Below are 16,123 nucleotides of genomic sequence, written 5' to 3'. Positions count from 1 at the left end.
ATTTCCATAACTCCATTTTGGTTATTTTGAAGCTCACCCTGACCTTTTCATGTTTCAAATGGCTTCATGATAACTAAGACTGGATAGAAATTGTATTTTCCACACATCTGCACAAAGCAACTTTGCCATCATGATTGAGCATTCCTCCTTACTTGACTGTCAATGTTTGTAAGCAAAAATTGTATTCTATCCTATTCATGTATATCACTAATTCATAACATAGTAGCAGACACATCTGGCTGCATCTGTATGTATTTGTAGAATGAATGCATGAAAGTTGCCATGTGTTATTTTGTAGAAAGAGACAGCTAACTATAAAGGAAATTAAGCTTTAGAACCTACTACCATTTCTGTATTTCTTCTACAGAGATGGAAAAGTATTTAAATCATGCCTATGAAAGACTGACAGTTTGTGGGATGTAGACTTACTAGAGAGAACTTTATTCCCCTTTCTGTCATTGCAGAGTGCACGCGCGTGCGTGCATGCGTGCGTGCGTGTGGTGTGTGTGTGTGTGTGTGTGTGTGTGTGTGTGTGTGTGTGTGTGCTTGGACCTACACTAAGAGACCTGGCTGCCTGTACCTTACAAGACTGGGCTCCCAGATTTCATTCTCCTTGCTAAGTCAGTTTCACCTTGTGATCTCATGATACCGCTTCTAAATATTTATCACTCAGATGGAATTGCAATTATCTGTCTGCTAGACAGTTTTCCCTGCTGGCTTAGAAGTTCACATCATGCCTCCATATGATGAAATTCACTGAGATGGAGTAAATGGAGGCAGGTTCTAATAAGGATATAAAATATAAGGTGCTGTCTCCTGCCATTTACGCTGACTAGTCAGAACACCTTTCTATGCAGACTCCCCTCAGCTTCACATCTTTCTCACTCATTTGGCCACTCCAGGTAAGTCTGTTTCTGTATTTTAACATTTGCATAACTCTAGATACGTATTTGTCATCAGGAGGTTCAAATCCCAAACACAACCTTTAAATGTGGTCTATCTCTACCTACCCTGCCAAACAACTAACTCTCTAGGCCTCTTTTTGGTCTGGCAAGTAAGAAATGGCAGGTTTCATGACTGTGTGAAACCCCTCCACACTACAGCTCCCCTGAAGGAAAAGCAACAAACCCCCAGCCTTTAGTGGTGAAACCCTGGAAAATGCAGTTAGCTGGGTTCCTGGAGCTCTCCTCCCCCTCCCGTGATGTCTGCCAAAGAACTGCTTTCCAACCAGGCTATGGGAGAATGTGAAAAGTTAAACAAGACTGCCCTCTCGTGGTTTAACAAAAAAAGTCATTCCTTCAAATCAAATGCATTCTAACTGCCATACAAAGAGAAGGCAGAGCAGCCTTATTGAAAAATTTGAGCAGCGCTTACATCTTTTCAATAGTAGATATTATAAATCATACATCTGTGGACTTTTAAGATGTCATGAGTAAGGAAATGTATAACTGACTGCCACAGCACCTGAGAGCCTGAAAAGGAAGATTGGGTTAGAGGCCAGCTTGGGCTACACAGAAATACCAAGTCCCGGAGGGAAGAAAAGAAAGGGAAAAACTTAAAGTTACAATTTTAAAATTCTCTCTAGATGGACTTACAAAAACCATTGTCAGTTTATCATCGGTTCCAGAATCTAAAGGCCCATGAGTGATTTCCTAATATACATAGGATTGGTCTGATAAGTGGTTTATTATAAGGTACCTACAGGAGGAAATAAAAAATCATGAGACATAGACCCTTCCATATCTTTAATATCCAAGTTCATCTCATACCCTATCGTGTATTACAATCTCTGTTACCTGGGTGACAGCAGAGCTGTTCTCAGAGTTGACAGTACCTGGGTACATGTGTGTCATATAGTGACTCATGGGATAACTAAATGCCCCCTTCATGTTTCAGTCTGCAATCTATTTAAGGATGTGCTTGGGAGTAAAAATGACTCCTATTTATGGTCTAACACATTTTTCATGAATACTTCCTGGTAAAATGAAGAAAATACCATCCTCAAAACATGCTGTGAATGTCAACAACTTCATATAAAGAGGATCAGGAGAAGAGGAAACAGCATGGTTCACTCCAAACTGCTGAATCACCAGTACTCATGGTGGCTCAAAAGATGAGCTGGCTTGGAAGAAAGAGAGACTCAGTACATTCCTGACTCTGAGCCGAGGAGTGAATCCAGAGGGTTAGACTCTGCATCAGAGGACACATCTGTTTGAGCTTATTTTGTTTACACATTCTTTCTCCTGCATGCACAGGAGTCATCCATGCAAAAGAGAAATATCTCTAATAAATCTAAAGATGTTATTTAAAATAAACATACATTAGAGCCGGAAAGATGGCCCAGCAGTTGAGAGCACTTGCTGCTCTTGCAGGGGGACTGGTGTTTGGTTAATACCCATATGGCTCATAACATTCCATAACTCCCATTCCAGGGAATCTAATGCTCTCTTTTAACCTATATGGGAACCAGGCACAGATGTGGTGCACATGTACATATGCAAGCAAAACATCCATACACAAAGAAAATAAATAAATCTTTTTCAAAAACAAATGTGGAACAAGAGTTCTATATAATTTGAAGGCAGTCTCCTGTAGCTTCATTGGAAGCTTTTCATTTGTCTTAGTAGTCCCTAAAATGATAGTGTGACTTTACACCAGGAGGGTCGTACTCCACAAGCCACGGAGCTGCAGTCATTGACAAATGCAATGATGACCAAGGAGACCTTGTTTGCCCATAGGGAGCCAGATGATGGGGAAGATGGCATGCACAGCCAAATAAAATAAAGAAACCATTTCCCATAGCACTAAATGCTACAAAGACAGTAATACAACGAGAATAAAGAGAAGACAGGATGAGTGGAGGCTGTAAATTAGCACTGTGGAGGAAGCTAGAAGTCCAGAACAGTAATTTTATATCTCCAGAGGGAAGAGAAGAAATGCATTCTAAGAGTCTGCAGAGATAGATGATGACAAATGGTAGCAGAAGAGAAGCAGATGATGGGACCGTCCACATTTGTTGACTACATAAAGCCTTAGTCTTGAAGGGCACAGAACAGCTGCAGAGTGGTAACATCTGTAATTACAATATTCAATTTGTTTTGGCAGGAGCATTGGTGAGCTCTAGACCAGTCTGGGTGGTGTAGAAGAAAGATTGTGTTTTGTTTTTGTTTTTGTTTTTTTTAGTTCAAAAAGGGGGTACATACTATATCACAGCTAAAGAGTTTGTGTAGGATTATTGGGAGTTGGGGGATCCAATCTCTGCCTCATTGGATAGAACTAACTTGGAGATAATAAAGAAATAGCCAAGAGGGCTATACCATAAGCCAATGCATGTTCTTACCATTGAAGGGGCAGCATTAAATCTTAGAAAGAGGCAGGAAGTGAACAAAATTTTCAAGACCATTTCAGACCATAAGGAATGTCATAAATAGAGCAACAAGGCGATGGGAAGTAGAACTGGAATAAGGGAGCCTATTTTAGACCTTTAGCTTGAATGATTATTGAGTAACAGTTACATTATTATATTAAACGTTGTTTAATATAAATGCTACCTTGGTTAATGCTGAGTCACATTCTTTTCGGGGGTGTATGGGATAAAAACTCCACCTTGAAGTTCTGAAAGGGTGGTGTGCCTTGTCAAGGATGAGTCAGCAAGTGGGAACACTGGCCTTTGAACCAAGTTTGACCTTGAAGTTAGATCTTTGCTACCCTTCCTATTCGCTGCCTCTTTCAAGACTTTCTTCCTGCAGAACACACTGTCAAACAGCATCCTTCTGAGCCTATCCTAACCCCAGCCCCAAACCTCCAAACAGCATCCCACTGAACCTGTCCAAGCCCAAAGAGTCCAAGCCTAGAGTCTTTCAGGTTTTGTCAGATATTCCCAGGATCAATATCAGGCCACCTGGCAGCCTAGAAGCAAGAAATGGCAGCGATCACCAGCTAATATTTGCTGAGCTTTATTGCATGCCAAGGACCTTCCTAGGTGCTATACTAACGTTATCTCAAAGTTTCCAAAAACAGTTGTTGGAGTTGGACTTATTTTTCTCACCTGAGAGCTGAAGTTTCAAATCACTCAATCTATCTTGGAAGCCTGAGCTAGAATTCCAAAGGAACACACACACACACACACACACACACACACACACACACACACACACACACACAAATGAAATGAAATGACAAATCCCAACTGAGTTAAGTGGAGCCTGGTAATACTGAGAAATCTATAGAAAGTTTTCTGGGTTAGGTCATGAAAATATTGATTCTTTTATTTTCAGATTTAAAAAAAAACAAGTTGGTTTTGAGCTTCATAGGAAGCCACTGGGATGACAAGTTTAACCAAGAAGTACCCTTGAACCTCAGATTTCAGTGGGATTTCTTAATTTTCAGAATGAAGAGAAAAGCCAGTGAATCTTTTTGTGGTTTAAAGCTTAATGGTTGTGGGAGGGGCAAAGATTTAAAATCAGTCAACACACTTCTTTGCATTTATGAATGAGGACTCCTGGGCCCAATGCTGCAGATGCTTTCCAAGATCAAGGGCAGAATCCTTTGGCAGCAGGAGGTTATGGTGTGATGGAAAATGAGCCAAGCTTTGAAATGAGGACATTTTGAATTCTCCTCCCAATTCTAAGTGACTTTAGGAAAATCAATAAAATAGGAATGATTATAAAATCATCTGGAGTGCTACCGGAAAAGCCAAAGCCCTCTGGACTGTGTCAGAAGAAATTAAGTGCCAGCTGCTTTTCTTGTTCCTGAGACTTTTCCCTTCTCATCCTGGGTCTCTGGGTTCAGCCTAAGTGCCATAGAAATAGAGAAAAATGGCCCTGAAGGAAGATGTGGAGGGAGAGAGCCTCTTCATGAACCTGATAGCTATTCCAGAAGAAGAAAGAGTAGAAAAGCTTTTATCTGAACTTCATTTTCTATAATCAGGAATTATAAAATTGTAGCATTGTTAAAAATCACTGGAAACAATATATATGTGTGTATATATATATATATATACATAAATATATATAAACATATGTATGTGTGTGTATATGTGTGTGTGTGTGTGAGTTTCAAAAATAGTGGGCAAGATTTGTTGTGAAAAAAATGTTACTATTAAGGAGAAATAATATTCCATTAGATTCACGAGGCCCTGGTTGGGTTCATGAAAACTTAGACTTAATTTTATCCCTGAACAGACTTATGACATCAAAGAACTGCTGGAGTGAAGAGTATAGCCCATGGGAAAAAACAAACAGGCAGAAAATGAGGTGGCTTAAGACACAGAGAAATCCAGAACTGATTAAATGACAGAGACAATGCCCAAGATCTCCTGTTTGGGAAATTGCGGTGTCAACTGAGGACACTTAAATGTCTATCCTGATGCCCTTTATACCCAAGACAAGTTAAATGCAGAAGTCTGGGGGTGGACTCATGCATGCATCAACACTCTTTGCCCCCAGATGGTGCATTGAATTTGAGAATAACTGGTACAGTCAAAAGACAAGACAGTCGGCTATAGATGGTGGAGGAAGGGGTTAAGTATAATTCTAGTCACACTGAGGTCAGTTTCCAAGCCATCCAGGATGTGTGGGGGTGGGGGAGGGGAATAAGAGACCGGATCTAAGGAAGAGCAGAGCTGCTTAAGATTTTAAAGGGGTATTCATACATTCAATATATATCTCTTCCAGTTTGTTGAGTGACAGGATGCACCACCCAACACACATAGTCCTATTCCCCACAGGGAATTATATTTAGAAGGCAGAGAAGACAATTTCTGAACAATCAGCTATCATAAACTGTTGTAGGTTCCAAAGAAGAAACATGCTTAGGGCAGGAAAGAAACGCTCAATTCTCATGGGAGTGGTCAGAAAAGGCTCAGTTGAAGAATGGAAAAGGAGAATATGGTGGAGGGACATGGAGAAAGAGGAAGCCCGGGCTGTGGAAAGATGTGGAAGCTTAGGTTTAGCACAGCAGAGAGGGAAATGGAACCAGGTGAAGGTGGTTGGGAAACAGCAGAGAAGAAAGATAGGGAGGAGCTGTGCCCTGGGGGAAAGAAGGAAGATCTCTCACAGAGATAAAGATAAAGCCCTATCACAGGGCTGCAGAAGTCAGCTTCCATAGAAGCATAATTGGGAACGGGTGGGTAATGCTTGGGACTGAACTCATCCAAATGGGAAAGAGAAAGCTGTAGAAGCTACTAGAGAGACCGGGGTAGGGGTTGGAGTTTCACATTTAAATACTAAAACAAAGAGGAAGAATGGACATTTTAACCTTAAACTATGTTGTGTCATCCCAGTCTGGAGTGGGACAGCCTTGAGCCAGCCATCCATTTTCATTGGATGTCACTCTAAAATGCTGGTAACAGAGACAGTGTGAGTTCCAAAGCCTTATCTAGCTCTGATCATCTAAAATTTTCAGGGGTAAGAAACAGAATCGCGGATGGAATTAACTCAGATCTCGACATTCTGCAAGTACCTTCCCCCAGAATCTGCTCTTTACAATGTGTGTGCATTGCCTATCATCCAGGACCATGAAAGGGTGGTATAGCATGGTGGTTAAAGTCACAGAATCTGGAGTCTGTTGGTTTTTCACTAGCAGTGTGACTGTGTGAAAAATTATCTGTAGTAATTATTTTAATCTGTAAAATCTGGTTTCATGCTTACTATGGGATTAATCATGTAATGAATAGAGAACACATCTAATTTATGGTACTAGCAAAAACACACTAAGATTCTTGAGCAAGCACAGAAAGAAAAAAAAAAGCAGAACTCTGTGCCAGTGAAGTAGACTGCCTCATTCGTCAAGGTCTTACTTTGACTCAAACAGAATCCTTTACCGAGTAGAATGTCACACTCAGTCATCAACTTCAAATGTTGGCAGTCATATAGGCTCCAGACTCAGAAAGCCATGGCTCAAAATGTAGCCAAGCCATTTAACAGCTCTATCTTCCTGAATCTCAGCTTATTTATAAAAATGAAGTGTACACTACTTTCCATACCACAATAATGTAAGGTTTTCAGTTGCAGGCATTAAACACATTTTGAAAAGCAGTATCTTGCTCACTTTCACCTAGCATCATGACGTATACACACTTAAATGGTCAGCAGGGCTGGAGAGAGGGTTTACCACTACAAGTATGAGGAATTGAGTTGGAATCTTCAAAAGCCATGTACTCTTGGGTGCGGTAAGTGGGCATCAGTAATCCCCCCCGGTGATCCGACAGTAAGGTGGGAGGCAGAGACAAAATTTCCTAGAAGCTCCTGGACTAGTTGGCCTGGCTTATGAGGCTTCAGACAATGCCAACAACAACGAAACTCTGAGGTTGTCCTCTGACCAACACACGCATACACACAGTACTTATGTGCCTGCATACCCACACACATACACCATACATACACACATAATTAAAAAATGCTTTGGAAGAGATCTTAGTAAGGTTTGGGCTCCTGGTATTCATTTATTCATTTCCTTAAACTTCATTTTATTTTATGTGCATGAGTATTTTGCCTGCATGTGTGTCTGGGCACCACGTGTGTGCATGTGTGTACCTGGTGCCCATGCAGGCCAGAAGAGAGTGTCAGATCCCCTGGAACCTGAGTTACCTATGGCTGTGAGCACCAGATGAGGGCTGGGAATCAAACCCTGGTTCTCTGGAAGAGCAACCAGTGCTCTTAGCCACTGAGTCCCTTCTCCAGACCAGTGGTATCCAGGTATTTAATCCCTATTTTTGTCTAGAATTATGCTCCTTTTTTGACCTCAACTTGGCTGTGACTTCTAATATCCTTCTCCTAGACCTCAGTAACACTAATTGGGTCGATATTCACTTCTGGGGACGAGTGGGATGGTGAAGAAAGTCACAGAGCACAGAAAGAAATGGTTACAGCCGTCACAGCATCCTGGGGGCGGGGGGCGGGGGGCAGTGTCTGTGCAGGGAGGGAACGCAGGTGGTAATCATCAGCCATTCGGTGTCCAGGGCACACTCCTCGCTACTCTTCTTCCTGTGCTCTCTCAGTTTTGCCATGTAAGGAAATCAGACAGAGGGAACGGAAAGCCTAACCCCCCTCTCGGTAGAAGTAGGCTGTAAATGATGGGGGGGGGGGGTACGCAGCTCCTTCCTACTTCTTGTTCCCTGTAAAGGGTCATCAGCATTTGAGCTAGTGCCAAAGTTGACCTTCTCCCTAATACCGCCCCAGTGCACACGGCAGTGAAGGCAGATGATTTACCCACGACTATAACATGAAACAGAGATCAGGCTGATATCACCAACAGAGGTTTTCAACCTCGGTTGTAATGACGACTTGACTACGGGAATGGATAAATGGCATCACACGAAACAGCTAGTGAGCCTGATAACCACGTCCTATTTCAGTTAAGACCAACCTCATTCTGAGAAATATTATCACAACAAAAATGCTGTGTTTTAGATTGTAAAATATCGGTGTTAACTCACTCAGGAGGAGAATGAGGAGGCGGAAGAAGATTTGAGGTCAATAAAAGAGATGCTAGCCACTTAGAGCACAATGTAATTGGTTTTGGCATCTATGCTAAAATATATAAGACCAAAACATGAGTCATGCTAGGTCCTCTCGCTCTTCCGAGTCACCATTTTCAGGGGGGAAATATACCCACTATATATGTGGAGCTGAGTTCCAGTTAGCCACAGGAAGCAAAATTTACCAAGAGCAGAGAAGCCCAGTCTCTCAGAAGGCATTCTACAGATAGGAGGCTGGTTTGTCTGATGTTAGCCGAGCAAAAAGGAAAAAGAAATCTTGACTCCAATAGAGAAGCTACAAAGGAGTTTGGTTCCTTAATGTGGATTTACATTCCAAACATATTTCCTGCCAGAGCCCCAGGAAAGCCCCACTCTCCTTTCACCAGGAGGCTGGAAAGCAGGGCTCCTAGGAGATGGAGTTAGGAGCCAAGAGCTTGTGTGGCGGCGCCCCGTGGTCCCTCTTGGAAACAGGAGAGAAACAAAGAGCCTAGGCTCCAGGGAGGCCGTCGCTCTCATAGACAGCCCATCCTCCTCCCAATTCCGTAGATTTAAAGCGCAGGGCGCAAAAATCGGTTCAGGGAATAGGCGAAGTCTCATTGTTCTGGAGGTGTGTGACGGTGACCTGAGAGGTCATATAGCTTTCCATTAACCCTACCAACACTCCTCAGCTGCATTTGCAACCAACCCCACACTGCCTAGTCTCCAAAGCACGAGGAACGATCTTCAGCCTTCAACTGGAGACACTGGAGCTGGGCTCCGAGTTCCCAGGCTTGGGGTACGAGGTCAAACAGCTCCACCCGGGCTCTCAGCCCACCTAGGGTCACGCGGAGCGGCAAGCGCCAGGCGCGCGCAGCAGGTGCGCCAAGTCCCCGGGGTCCCCGCCCGCCCGCCGGGCGAGCTGCCTGGCGCCTCGCAGCGGCGGCGAAGCGCTGGAGCGGAGAGGAGGAGCCTCGGGCACCGGGCGGGTGGAGTCGCCAGTCGGAGGGCCGTGGAGGCGGATTTCCTGGGAGGGCTCTCTGGAGCTACCATGGCGTTTGGGAAGAGTCACCGCGATCCCTACGCTACCTCCGTGGGTCACCTCGTAGGTAAGGAGGCGCGGGGAGCAACATCCGGGCTGGCTCTGGGGACCGTGGGAGCTTTGCCCGTTCGACTCCATTCTCGACTGTTGGGGGGCCGAGTTGGACCAAGTTGGAGGAAAATGCTACCCTCCCCCGCAGCTTTCCCACGCCACCTGTGTGCCACCTGAGGCAGCTGTCCATCTTTCTTTCTTGGTTCACTTATACCAGGACCTCTCTGGAAAAAAAAAAAAAATGCAAAATCTTCCTCTGGATATCAGTTGGGCGAGTGGAGCCAAGCAGGTGACCCGCAGCACTGTGTGGAGTGTTGGGGCCGCTGGGAGGAGAAAGTGGAAACTTCTTGACCCGGGGAAGGTTCTTCATAAAGTGCGTCCACTCCCAGCACTTTATTGTTCTGCCCATTTTACAGACCAGGAGGAGAAGGCTCAGAGAAGCAAATTAGCGTGACCTCACCTGGAGAGGCAGGTTTCTCCAAAGCAATTTTCTCCAGCGCTCAGCTCAAGCGGTCTGGGTGGCCTTTTGCATAAACACAGAGATTGAAAGCGCTTGTTGGTGGTGCTGAGGACAGGGAGAGGGGCCATCTGGAGTCACAGGGGCCCTCAAGCTTCGCCCTCCAACCCAGCACTGCCCTCTTTTCTCCCGTGTGCTTGTGCTCCGAACTAGAGGTGGACAACGCCGAAGCCACTGACGACACTTGGCTTTTTGCCACCTCAGACCCATTCTTTCTTCTGAGGGCAGGGTGTGGCACCAGAACGTATTAATGACAGGCAAACTGTCTGGAACTTAATAGGGTGATGAAATCTTAAGGACCTGGTATTTGTAAGGAGGGCTTAGATTCAGAGAGTTGAGGCTGAGGGTAAGTTAACTGCTGTAGGGACAGGGGACGTTCTGGAACTTAAACCTGTGTCTCCACATCTTCAAAATACGGGAAGAGCGCTGCCCTTGAGGAAAAACCCTCTCTTCATTGCCCATCTCCTAGCTTGATAGTGTGTATTAGAATGAGTCCTGAGAAGAAGCAGATCCACACTGAATCGTCACAAACAAAAGAAACTCCAGCAATTATCAAATTATCCTTTAGTTCTGTAAACATTTAGAACTACCTTCAGGAAGGCAGTCTCTACCTTCAGGGAACTCACTTGCTTATAAGGAAGATGGACATATTTTGTAGTAACCACCATAAGAACCTTTACAAAACTAGAAAACACGCCGGGCGGTGGTGGCGCACGCCTTTAATCCCAGCACTTGGGAGGCAGAACGAGGCGGATCTCTGTGAGTTCGAGGCCTGCCTGGTCTACAGAGTGAGTTCCAGGAAAGGCACAAAAGCTACACAGAGAAACCCTGTCTCGAAAAACAAAAAAACCCTAGAAAACACTTAAGGCATGCAAAACTTATGAAAAGGGAAAAACGAACTGAGCCTTTGAAGAGTGAATAGTTCTTTAGGAAAGGAGGAGGAAGTATCTGGCAGATGGAAGAATAATGTGTGCCTAACAACACAGGCAAGATTGCTCAGTTTTGTCCATTCAGAGCCAAATTCAAGTGTCACACTATGCTTGGGGATCTTTGCCATAGAAGCCAATAAACACACTGACAGTGGAACGGTAGTTCTCAACCTGTGGGTCACGACCCCTTTGGAGTCCAACCTCCCTTTCACAGGGGTGGCCAAAGACCATCCAGAAACACAGCTATTTGCATTTCCGTTCATAACAGTAGCAAAATTAGAGTTATGGAGTAGCAACGAAAACATTTTCATGGTTGTGGCTCACCACAACATGCAGAAGTGTGTTAAAGCACTAGGAAGGTTGAGAACCACTGTGTTAGAGGTTGTCCAACCCTCGTTCTGTGTTCTTAAAGAGGCTGGCTAGAGAAGGGAATGTCAAGGGTGTGAGTGTGTAAATCTGCCTGCCATAACTTTGATGCCAGAAGCCATCTTGCTCAGTTACTGTGCTGGGTTTTCCTTTTTTTTTTTTTCTTATTCCCCCACCAAATACTTTATTTTAAATAATTTAAAAATACAAACAGTGGAATCAAATAACCTTGATTTGAATGCAAGTTCTATTTGATACGTACGTGACCTTGGGTCATTTCTTTACTGTCTTCGAAAATCTTTCATCATTTGTACCTGGGTTAAATGAGAAAAGAGTGATGTGTGGAAGGAAAAGTATTGGCTCAGGACCCCCAAGACCAAGTTCTCAGCACCAAGGAGATTTACGTGCCCTAGAGGGACAGAGGTCAGGAAATAAGAGACAAAGACAGGAGATAGAGGACGAGGGAGAAGGGGAAGGGAACAAGGGAAGGAGGAAAGGGGTATTTGTCCCGGAGGGATAAAAGACTGCCTCTGGATAGAGAGGAGACAGACGTGGCACATAGGAAAATGGCGGTTTATAAAGGTACATCGCTGGTTAGCATGAGGTGTTTGATTTTAATTGGGCATTTAATTAGGTAAGCCAAAGAAAGATTCTGATTACTGGACTTCCAATACTTTGATAACTGGACCTTGGTAGTCAGCCTCAGGAGAAGGAAGTGGCCAAATAAGGGAATAGACCTTGGTGGCTAGCTTTAGGAATGTAGTTTAGTGGTTTTTAGCAAGATAGAGGGAATGAGGGAGGAGGGCAAGACTGGCAAGGCAGGCCTAGGTTGGCTAAAGCTCCTTCAATGTGTAGTCCACCTTGCCCGTGACTACCCAGGATGCCACAGATCTGAAATTCTGTCTTCTGAAAGAGCCTGGAGGATAGAGATTTAACTGGTCTGTTTTGGCCCTATGGCCAGCTGTTGTAGGCTTTCTTAATGGCTCACTCATTACTGTTGCAACAGCAGCCCTCGGAACTTGACTTCTGATTGATTCCTGAGTAACTGGGAATGGTTTAGGAGGGGGAAAAATCACTTTACCCTTTGGTAGCATAGACTTCATGGTACTTGTTAGTGCACCAGGCAGAATATTTCAAGGAGACAAGATATGTTTTATTCTGTGGTGGCTCAGACTTAACACAAGCAGCTTTATCTTTGCAGAAAAGGCTACGTTTGCTGGAGTTCAGACTGAAGACTGGGGCCAGTTCATGCACATCTGTGACATAATTAACACCACGCAGGATGGGTAAGTTCATGGTGATGTGTGCCCTGAGAAGATACATCAGAACTGCGGCGTGTTCTCCCTGGCCCACCTTTCCGGTGTTTTTTGTTGTTGTTGTTGTTTTTTTGCTTTTTTTTTTTTTTTTTTCGAAAGGACATTTTGCTGTCCTTCAGGCACATCCTACCTCGTGAAGACAGCGGGCTGACACTGGGGACAACTCCTTGCTCCAGCATGCGGAGTACCCAAGAGTTCATTAGACCTTGTCCCCTCCTTTGCCTTTTCTTTACTAGTTTACGTTTTGTCTTTGTCTTGCTCAAATTCTCTGTTTTAAAAAGATTTTAAAAAGAGAGAGAGAGAGAGAGAGATAAATTGTTTCTTCCTTTAGAGCTTTCTCGCACTCTGATTGCCGGTGTTTTATGTAACAAAAGCATTATCCCGAAGCTGGGAGCTGGGTGGCTTCTGGTGGTGGCCAGGCCGGTGGTGACCAACTCTCTTGATTATTCAGGAAACAAATGAACAGTCTTTTCTTTCCCTGTCAGGGGACAGCGCTTTTCCTTCATCATGCCAGCTCACCCCTGTTCATACTGTACTCGTACAAGATGTGCTGTGTGTTGATACACTATCTAAGCTGGAAGTCATTAAAAAGAAAGAGAAAGAAAGAAAAAGTCTTTAACAAGGACAACTTCTTTAAATTTAATCAACTATGGGTTATGATCAAAGGTGAAACTTGTTCATTTTTGTTGAAATTTTTAAGGGATAATTGATAGAAAAAGAGTTAGTCTAGTTTGTGATAGTGAAGAAAACATGGCAACATAATTATTGGTTATATATTAAAGGCAAGTGCCTATGGTTGACATGTCTAAGAGTTTACAGATTTTTTTTGAAATATGTCTCTGTATGTGGTATGCGTGAATGCATGTGTATTCACATGTGGGTGAGCACACTTTAGTGTGAAGGCCTGAGGCTGACCTCAAGGATCTTCTTCAACTGTTCTCCTCATCGGTTGAGTCAAGGTTTCTCAGCTGATCCCAGAGCTCTGCAATAAGGCCAGTCGACTAGCTAGCTTATTCCAAGCGTCCCTCTCTACCTTCTAAGCAAGCATGTGAATGACCAGGCAGGCTGTAATCCATCCACCATAGATTTACCTGGGCCTGGGGATCCTGACTCAGGTCTTCAAGCTTTACACAGCAAATGCTCTACCCACTGAGCATCTCCCCAGATCCACAGTTATAGTATTATATGCCCTGTGTTGTGTTTAGGTCCTCTGTGAACCTTTTTCATTACTGTTATCAATCTCTTCATTGATCATGCAAAAGGGAAATCTAACAATGTGAATTTTGACTCTCTGCTTGCAGATCTTCCTAGCATAAAGTTATAGCAGATCGGAATTAGTAAACTGCTGTAACTCCTATATCCCCTTACCAATAGGATAAGTCAGGAAATGCTAAGAATCTTAAAGGGAACACTTTTCTTTTGTTGTTTTAGGGTTACATCTCCTGTAGCCTGATTTTGAGCCTTGATAGAAACTGGTGTGCACACATTTCATGATCAGTGTTTTCTATGTAATACACTTACGTAAATATCTTCATTGCATCTCTTGGTGGGGGGTTGGGGACAGGTGGTGTGATCTATCTATTACACAAGGACACTCAGATGTGGTAAGTTAAGTGGCCCACCTAAGGTGGCAGCAGAATCAAGCATCAGTCTTTTTTCTTATGCCATTCCTATTTCCATATTGCATATTACTTTCATGGAAACTGCTTCTACATCCAAATTGATGATTTCAGTGTATTTATTACCATAGGCCAAAAGATGCAGTAAAAGCTTTGAAGAAAAGGATTTCCAAAAACTACAACCACAAAGAAATACAACTTTCCTTGTCAGTAAGTACTTTTAATGCTAGTTGAGATTGTGGAGTTTTCCTTGCCTAGAATTAACATTTTCAATGAGTTAAAAAAAAATATAATCATAGTCTAAGAGATGACCACTGGGTAATAATGAGATTTGGACTGTGTGACTTAAGACTCCTCATCTACTTGAGAGCAGCGGAAGGGTGTTCAGTTGACTACAGTGCCATCTAATTTTGTAGAAAGAAAACATTCCCACAGAATTAGTTTTTCCCTATCAAGATCTTAGAACTTGTGGTTAAAAACTAGTAGATGATAAATGGATCAATGAGTGTGTGTTTGTATTTGCTGGCCACGTTTGAAGAAGAAGAAAACTGAAGTTGTGAAAGGTGGCTCCCTGACAGCTTCCTACTTCTCTTCAGCACCACTGTAGACTCCTGAGGCACTGGCAGCCTCTGAAGTTTCAACCAGGTTCTTCAGATGATATAATTTGTAGAACATTCTCTGTCACTCTATGCTCTTATTGAAATATTCCCAATTTCCCCCTAGTTTTGACCATATGCCTCTTTAGTCACATTGGTGAGTTGCCCTTTTTACTTTGGAAATGAGCTGTATGTCATCTTTATTTCTTCTAGAAGTTAGACCACACCTAAGTATGGCCAACGTCACACTGTTTTTATGAGTAATGGCAGTGTTTACCAGAAGGCTATGAGGCAGATGTGGGTATAGTTCCAACTTTGTAGGTTCACATGGAATACTTGGAGACTGACTAAATGAAAAGAAATTAATAAATGGTATCCATGCTACAAATACAGAACAAACCCTTCAGTTGTGATCTGACTGTAGTTTTAGAGGCATTTTCCTCCTTCCTGGATTTTGGGCTCTCCTCTGTCTCTAACTTATAGCAGCCAGCTCAGGAAGACCCACAGACTGATGTGAACTATTGAGAAAGGAATAAAATGCTTTTGTAGAAATGCCAGGGCATCAGGGCTAGTATGAAAATGCCTGATAAATGACTGATGCTCTTACCACCAGTAGAGGTGATCATCTTATTCCATTGCACAGATAATGAAACAGATAAAGGATGTTCAGTGACTATACTAAGATTAGCTTGCTATTAGTAGCATGTGTGGAATTTGAACCCAGTCCTAAGAGCCTAAATCCCATGCCATTTCCTCATACCACTTTTCTTCTTAGAGTGAATCAAAGCTCTCAAGTATTTCCTCTGTGTCCTCAGCACCTTCCTACGTGCATAGTACAGAGTCAGACACACAACTCCATCCAGCATAGAATGAATTTAGTCCCCTACCTCCCTTCCCCCAAACTTCATCCCATTTCCTCTACTATTCAGGAAGACTTGGGGTCTAATTGAAGGTATTTTTAGACCTTTGTAGAAAGGAGTATAGACAGCACTAAAATGAAATATCTGAACTAGAGCACTAAAATAGAGTATATCAGGAGTGCAGAAGGTTAAGAGAATTGAGTGAGAAAGATAAAGGCAGGGGGGATGAATGAGTACCACCTTCTGCATTTCCACATGGGTACCGCTTTGCCGTCTCACAGTTGTTGACCCTCTTTAGTGGTTTGCCTCTGTTAGTTTTGTATGCTGCCTCCTTGATGTTCCAGTGGTTAGATAGCTCCACGTCTGTGTTAT

At 43.3% G+C, this 16,123-nt stretch overlaps 1 protein-coding gene across 6 annotated transcripts in view; it reads left to right on the top strand.

Annotated features, from left to right (window-relative positions):
- The first annotated feature begins 9,414 nt into the window (after window positions 1-9,414).
- The window catches only part of Tom1l1 (target of myb1 like 1 membrane trafficking protein), a 46,657-nt gene continuing 39,948 nt past the window's right edge, over window positions 9,415-16,123 (top strand). For 2 of the 6 annotated variants that reach the window (XM_042282603.2, XM_042282604.2), the window contains exons 1-3: window positions 9,415-9,564; window positions 12,562-12,646; window positions 14,427-14,505. In XM_042282603.2, coding sequence (XP_042138537.1) covers window positions 9,507-9,564; window positions 12,562-12,646; window positions 14,427-14,505 — 222 coding nt within the window. In that variant the 5' untranslated portion in view covers window positions 9,415-9,506. Of the gene's footprint in view, window positions 9,565-12,561; window positions 12,647-14,426; window positions 14,506-16,123 lie in introns of those variants that run through there. The other 4 variants (XM_006972010.4, XM_076543132.1, XM_076543133.1 and 1 more) reach the window with 4 other exon arrangements.

This window comes from Peromyscus maniculatus, chromosome 8 (assembly GCF_049852395.1).
Source record: "Peromyscus maniculatus bairdii isolate BWxNUB_F1_BW_parent chromosome 8, HU_Pman_BW_mat_3.1, whole genome shotgun sequence".
Lineage (NCBI taxonomy): Eukaryota > Metazoa > Chordata > Mammalia > Rodentia > Cricetidae > Peromyscus > Peromyscus maniculatus.
This window is presented reverse-complemented; position numbering and strand designations above follow the sequence as displayed.